This window comes from Aegilops tauschii, chromosome 5 (assembly GCF_002575655.3).
Source record: "Aegilops tauschii subsp. strangulata cultivar AL8/78 chromosome 5, Aet v6.0, whole genome shotgun sequence".
In the NCBI taxonomy this organism is placed as follows: Eukaryota; Viridiplantae; Streptophyta; class Magnoliopsida; order Poales; family Poaceae; genus Aegilops; species Aegilops tauschii.
Genome location: NC_053039.3, coordinates 290,263,163 through 290,270,757, shown reverse-complemented (window position 1 = coordinate 290,270,757; position 7,595 = coordinate 290,263,163). Strand labels below are relative to the sequence as shown.

Genomic DNA, 7,595 nt, shown 5'->3' with positions numbered 1-7,595 from the left:
AAAACTTTGTTTTTGCCACTCTAGTTTTTGCCTACTTTGCTTATGCCACTCTAGAGTTTGACATTTCACTTTTGCCACTCTTAGTTTTTGACAATACATCACAACTGCCATTTCGTGGCAAAAGCAATAATTTTAGTGGCAATTATGATACATTGTCAAAATCTAAGAGTGGCAATTATGATACATTGTCAAAAAACTAGAGTGGCAAAAACAAAGTTTTCCCATGTGTAGGGAAAATTTTGTTTTTGCCACTCTAGTTTGTGCCTACTTTGCTTATGCCAAAATCATTGCAAAGTAGGACCATGGCATGTGTATAACAGAAGTTGATTACCATTTTACTTTGAGATAAGCATATTGCCTCCAATCAACAGGTGGGGGGGGGGGGGGGGCGGGGGGGGGGGGGGCTATGGTGATCAACCATACCTCTTTTATTCTTTGCTTTTGAGAATTCCTTGGCCCTCTCAAGCTCAGCGCCTGCTTTTTTCTCTAACACTTTCTCTTTCTTCTCCAGCATATCAAGAGTCTAAATAAATACATAAAAGGAGTGAGAATTTTAAAAATGTTTATATATAATAGGCATAAAAAGTGTCCAAAATCTATTGTAACGCTAGATAGTTCACCACTAGATCAGCAAATAGAGGCCATCTTCCCTCCTTATAAGAGGCTAATAGCTTAACGTTTGCAACTTCAGAAGCAGACGATGAAAGAAAGGACAAGAGTTTATTAATCATACAAAGTTTGCACACCAAATAAACTTGGACAAAGCTGAAATCACATGAGAATTCCTACACACTAAATTCCCCATATACCAAGACAGAAAATTAAAGAGCTAGTTGATCAGAAACTGCCAATGCGATACAAAATGGCCGTCAGAATCTTAATCGTGCATTCAACAACTTAATTATACAAGCTAGAAAGATTAACTACCTCTTTAATTCAGGACCCTCTGATCCAGCGAACGCCAGCTGAGAAGCATGGCAGTTGCGAACAATTTGCATGGCAATTTATGCTTGCCAAGGATGGCAAGTTTAGTTGGCGAACATGGCAACCCGCATCAGTTCATTTTTTTGGCCAGAATTTTGGTGTGCTTGCAAACTAAAGTTGCCATCCTCGCCACAATTAAGTTGCCATAAAAAAACGTTCAATTTGCTACCCCCCTCCCAGCGAACGTTCGCCAGTTAGCATTTCCGTTAATTTATCCAAAGTGTAGCCGGTATAAGAAAAACAAAACGGTAGACTTGACGCCTCACCTCGTTTAACTTATCCAAAGTGGCCAACGCGCCGGCGTTGGCCTGCTCCTTGGGCTTCCCAAATAACCTGTTGAACATGGTGGCACCTCAAATATGGACTCGGAACCTGCGACACGGAAGCATAGTAAGAGGTATAATCATTCACCGGACAATCATGAGAACAGAAGCTCGAAGAAATCTGGTGCGCAGCAGCGTGACTTGCCAACAAACACGAGTTTGCGACTCACAATCTGGCATTAGGACGCAACAGAGGAAGCCAATAGCAGCTAGACGCGACAAACCTAGATGACAAATTCGCCACTAGAACCAGCCTACATAAATATATCCCACGAGCTAGGAAATCACTTGGGCGCAAGTAAAATTTCTTACAAAAACGACGGAGATGAACTAGCACTTGTGATTTGCGACTACAATCGTAATAGGCGCAGCTAAACCCAAAAGCATCAGCGGAAACCGAGCCCGGAAGCGCCACGACCCCGACCCCGATCCGATGAGAAGAAGCCAGCCGCCTAGCCGCGATGGACCGACGCAAAAAGAGAGATGGGCACCGAACCAGAGGGTGTGGAGGAGATATGGGTGCGGATCTAGCGATGGCGGAGAGCGGGCGCTTACCGGATTCAGGCGGCGGAGGAGTCGAGATTGGGGTTGGCTGACTGGCGTCCGGTGGGATTGGCTGCGGGGGTGGGTTGGGATTCTGTTTAGGTTTCTGGTTGGGGAGACGAGGGGAAGAAGGAAGGAAAGGGAACGAGTCGAGTTGGAGGCCACGCGGACGGGGACAGCCGCGTGCCTGCGTACCCCGCACGGTGAGGTGAAAGAGTAGGCTAAGCAAACGAAACGACTACCTACACGTTCAATCCTTCTCCCTGTTATTTTTTTAACACAGTACAAACGCAAGCGCTCGTATACACGTGCATACACTCATCCCTATGAACGCATACCCTACCCCTATGAGCACTTCCGAAAGACTGAGCCGACATCGTCTCCTCTCACTTAATGCACATCGCCGAAAATCCTGAAATAATCCAGGAATAAATGCGAGCACTAGGATTTGAACCCTGGTGGACTGGGGATACCACAGTCCCTCTAACCATCCAACCACAGGTTGGTTCGCCTCCCTGTTATTAAACCCAAAGTCTATAGGTCTTTTTTTTTGCGGGGGAAAGTCTATAGTTCTTGCCCCGATAAGTTTCACACGTGTCGCACAAACACATGACAACTCCGAACGTTTTTAATCACAAGCTTAGTGATGCGAGGATGACAACTTTAGTTGTCAAGCATGGCAACTTTCTTTTTGGATGGTTTCAGGGTTTTTTTTTCGAATGACAACTTTAGTTGTAAAAACCGTCATAACCGGAGAGATTCGTGCCACACGTGTGGCACTTATCATTTGGGTAGTTTTTTTAGGAAATTCGAGCAACATTGTGCCCGCCCCTTGGATCAGACACACGAATATTGACGATGGAGGAGTCGACACGTCATGTTTTTGAAGCGTTCGCTTTAACCAGCGTCCAAACGAACGTTCCCCCCTTAATTCCTCCTACCCTCTCCTAGGCTCATCCACTCTCTCATTGCCTCCCAATCCGCCTGCCATGGTGATTCCCTTGGGAGGGAGGAGCCGATGGAGGTGGCGCTTGGCGACAAGTTCCTAGCCGCAGTGACCTCTGGAGGAGAAGGCCGGCGGCGGTTGAGCACTCGCTCAGGATGTATCTTCAACCCACTCTTAGCACGTGAGTTGGATTTACTTCTCATCCCCGACGCCTTTTGTTGGCATCAGCATCTAGGAACCATCCCACGGTATGGGAGGGATGCCATGGACCAAGGGAGGCCAGGGTTCACCATTGCTCACCAGATGCAGATCGACCACTTTCTGATATTCGAGGTCCTCACCCATGATGCTTTCAAGGTCATTGTCTTCGATCGTTCATGCGCAGAGGTGCTCATCAAGTGCGGCCAGCACGAGCCACCCTTTGCCATGATCGATGAGTGAGGGCTTTGTTATCTCTCTTTGTTAGTGTGTGGGTCCTGAACTTGTGTGAATGTGGTTAATGTGTATGACTGTGTGTGGCACTATTATGTGTATGCTTGTTCAATGTGGTTTAATCTATGCTAGCCGCTATATCATGCCTATGATTGTATGTGCTGCTAACACCACCTCTCTAAGAAGAGATTACTGTGTGTGTTGGTAACATCACCGCTCAAAGAAGAGATTATCATACCACACATGTTGCACGTTGCATCCGAGGGGCGCAGACTTGCAACCAAAATTTGGGCTTGTGTTTTCTGTTCTCGTGCAGCTTGCGGCTTTGTGGGCAACCAATAAACTGCAAAACATGATTCAGAGGTTGTATTAGCTCAATTGTGCTCTACCGGACCACTTGTGCAAGGAGGGGCCAAAATTGACGCGAGCAACCAAATACGACCCACGCAAACCATCATATATCATTGATTGCCGCTCCCTCTATTTTTTTTTCTCAAAAAGTTGAGAAGACAATTCAGACCCAGTTTTCTTAGTGAACATCTTATTGTCTTATGTCTCTAGCCAACAAGTTGCTGCCAATGAAGAGCATGTTCATAGAGGTAGCATGTGGATGCGTAGCGGGCCTTCTTTATTGATGATAGAAGGGTGTGAGGACAGTTGTGAAGAGTCCATAATAGCTTCTTGACGACAACTGCTAGGACATACTTTGTATGCATGAAAATGAACACAAGCAGAGCAGTGTAGATGGCTTGCGGGCCCTGCAGCATGCTTTTGCCTAACGCATTAGCGCACATGCGTGCACACACACACTCCTGCACGTTTTATCGCACTAGGGCATGTTTGATTACTCGCATCAATTTCATGTTTCAGGTGAGCATGTCCGAGGAAAAACAACATTTGGGCCATGTTCTCCACTTCATTTGGTAGCCCACATCGCATCACTGGGGATTTTCAGAACTACGTTTGGGTGCACCATGTTTTAGGATTTTGGGTTAGGCTTATGCAAGGCGTTATGCTTGTTTGCACACATTTGCCCTGATTTGGCCTGATTATAGTTATAGATCTATCCATCTACGCGCGTCAAAACAAAAAACTTACAGCAGGAAAAATTCTATGAAACAACGAGATGAAGGTAGTAATCAAAGTAAATTTCAATTGGACGACATGTGCAAGGGATTTGCCGAAATTCATCTAAACCAGCATGCACACATCACATGAACACATTAGTACAATACAGTAGGGAGATACACACGAGCATCGAAACACAAAACTTACAACACGAAAGTTGTGTGAAATAACGAGGTGAACCTACTCATCAAAGGAAATTTCAAACGATGGATCAAGTGCGATGGATTTGACAAAATTCATCTAAAAATGTCCAATATGAACACGAAATTGAACATTTACAGTCAACAAAACTACGAACCAATCACCCAATGGCATCATAACGTCGATGCGCATCTTTTTCATGTGCAACTTGTCTCGAATCGAAGAACCATTGTGTAGATTAGAAGAGACCAAGGGAATAAGTGAAGGAGGTTAAGGAGGGTCAACAAAACACACCACATGCAAAGCTAGATAATATGAACACGTAATCGAACATTAACAGTCAATGGAACTACGAACCGATCACGGGAATGGAATCACAACATCGATGTGCATCTTTTTTGTGTGTGGAACTTATCTTGAATCAAAGTATAGTTGTGTAGATTAGAAGGGCTTGTAAAGGAGATTAAGGGAGGTAGTAGAACATACCACGTGCAACGTGCGTACCAGCTCACACGGTCAGGGCCCACCACTTGCGCTCACTAGCTCCTTTTTGCGCCCGCTCGGGCCTGGCTGAGACGTGCTTTTAAGATTCGTGTTATGCAGGCCCAACAATGTTCAGAAGCAACCAAACGTGTCAAAGTTGCATCCCTAGGACCTGGCTAAGGAGTATGCAGGCAAAACAAACACGTCCTTATGCACCGAACCTCGAGATTTCTGTCACGCCCAAGATGCGACCCTATCCTAAAGGAACTCAAAGGTCCCACCAAGGATAGAAGCGCATCTTGAAGACGCTTTTGCAAGGTGGATATCATTATATCAACATTACATAATAGATGTGGATACATACAAGGCATACAAATGCCGCAAGAATACATCAATATACATGAGAACAACATCCATCTACGGATGAATCACAAACAGAAACTCAAACGACATCCACCCTACTAGCCCAGGCTGCTGACCTGGAACCTATCCCCTGATCGAAGAAGAAGAAGCAGAAGAAGAACTCCAAAACAAGTAACATCGCTCTCGCTTCATGATCATCGCAAAACCTGTACCTGCAACTGGTGTTGTAGTAATCTGTGAGCCACGAGGACTCAGCAATCCCATTACCATGGGTATCAAGACTAGCAAAACTTAATGGGTAAGGAAGGGGTAAAGTGGTGAGGTTGCAGCAGCGACTAAGCAAGTATGGTGGCTAACATACGCAAATAAGAGCGAGAAGAGAAGCAATGGAACGGTCGTGAAACTAGCAATGATCAAGAAGTGATCCTGAACTCCTACTTACGTCAAACATAACCCAAAACCGTGTTCACTTCTCGGACTCCGCCGAAAAGAGACCATCACGGTTACACACGCGGTTGATGCGTTTTATTTAAGTCAAGTGTCAAGTTCTCTAGAACCGGACATTAACAAATTCCCATCTGCCACATAACCGCGGGCACGGCTTTCGAAAGATAATACCCTACAGGGGTGTCCCAACTTAGCCCATTATAAGCTCTCACGGTCAACGAAGGATATTCCTTCTCCCGGGAAGACCCGATCAGTCTCGGAATCCCGGTTTACAAGACATTTCAACATTGATAAAACAAGACCAGCAAAGCCGCCCGATGTGCCGACAATCCGATAGGAGCTGCACATATCTCGTTCTCAGGGCAACATCGGATGAGCACTATGTACAACTAAAACCAGACCTCAAGTTTCCCCGAGGGGGCGCTGCAAGTGGCTCTAGTTCGGACCAACACTTAGAGAAGCATTGGCCCGGGGGGTTAAAATAAAGATGACCCTCGGGATGCGCGACTCCCAAGGGAAAAAGGCTAGGTGAGGCAAATGTAAAACCAAGGTTGGGCCTTGCTGGAAGAGTTTTATTCAAAGCGAACTGTCAAGAGGGTCCCATAAATCACCCAACCGCGTAAGGGACGCAAAATCAAGGAACATAACACCGGTATGACGGAAACTAGGGCGGCAAGAGTGGAACAAAACACCATGCATAAGGCCGAGCCTTCCACCCTTTACCAAGTATATAGATGCATTAATTAAATAAGAGATATTGTGATATCCCAACATAAACATAATCCAACATGGAGCAAACTTCATCTTCACCTGCAACTAACAACGCTATAAGAGGGGCTGAGCAAAAAGCGGTAACATAGCCAAACAATGGTTTGCTAGGAAGGGTGACAAAGGTTAGAGGTGGTTTCATCGCAATTTGGGAGGCTTGATAAGCAAGTGGTAGGTAATGCAGCATAGCGATAGAACGAAGCAACTAGCATAGCAATGATAGTAATGAGATCCAAGATGACGGTCATCTTGCCTGAAATTCCGCTAGGAAGAAGAACGAGTCCATGAAGAAGATGAAGCCAGGAAGACGAACCAAGCATAGACGAACGAATCCTCACGATCGCAACGAAACGGGAACTATCGAGAAGAAGCACACAACATGGTAAACACACCACACATGAATAAGGCATGATGCTCAACCAAGTATGATGCATGACAAGGCTACATGAAGCTACTCATGGCAAGAGATGATGCATACAAGAGCAACACATCAAAGCAAGTTTAAATGAGGCCAGAAACAACATATAACAATTCCGGTAAGTCTTCATATGCAAATTTCGAAATTGGTCCAGATCTGAATAAACCTTATGTTCAAGTTGTTAAACAGCAAGTTAATATGCACCAAGATGATCTACATGAAATTCTAGTCAAGTTACATATAAAGTTCATTAGATTTGGAGCTACGGCCTAGAAGATATGAGCAAAACAAGATAAACATAGCATTGATGCAAAATGCATACAAACATCAAGCCAACACACTCAAAACATGGATGCAACATGATAAGATGAAGCTACATGCATTTCTAAGCAAGTTTCATGTAGAGCACACTCAAAGCGGAGCAACGATGCAACACATACACTCCAAACAAGATATAACAACAATCTGTCCAAAACAACAACTAGGTATCTTGCAAGCATCAAAACAATATGCTACAGCATCCTAACATGAGAGCAAAAGGCATGGACATGATGTACAGGTAAAGCATTACAAAACATGAACACTGAGCTATCTCCATAAGTCACTAGAACATTCTCAA

At 44.9% G+C, this 7,595-nt stretch overlaps 1 protein-coding gene across 1 annotated transcript in view; it reads right to left on the bottom strand.

Annotated features, from left to right (window-relative positions):
- LOC109741576 (vacuolar protein sorting-associated protein 32 homolog 2) overlaps nucleotides 1-2,073 on the bottom strand; it is a 5,198-nt gene extending 3,125 nt beyond the window's left edge. The window contains exons 1-4 of the mRNA XM_073499037.1: nucleotides 1,863-2,073; nucleotides 1,251-1,356; nucleotides 391-523; nucleotides 152-162 (exon numbers count right to left, since the gene is read on the bottom strand). Of these exons, the coding sequence (XP_073355138.1) occupies nucleotides 152-162; nucleotides 391-523; nucleotides 1,251-1,328 (222 nt within the window). The 5' untranslated portion in view covers nucleotides 1,329-1,356; nucleotides 1,863-2,073. The remainder of the gene's footprint in view (nucleotides 1-151; nucleotides 163-390; nucleotides 524-1,250; nucleotides 1,357-1,862) is intronic.
- Nucleotides 2,074-7,595: the final 5,522 nt, after the last annotated feature.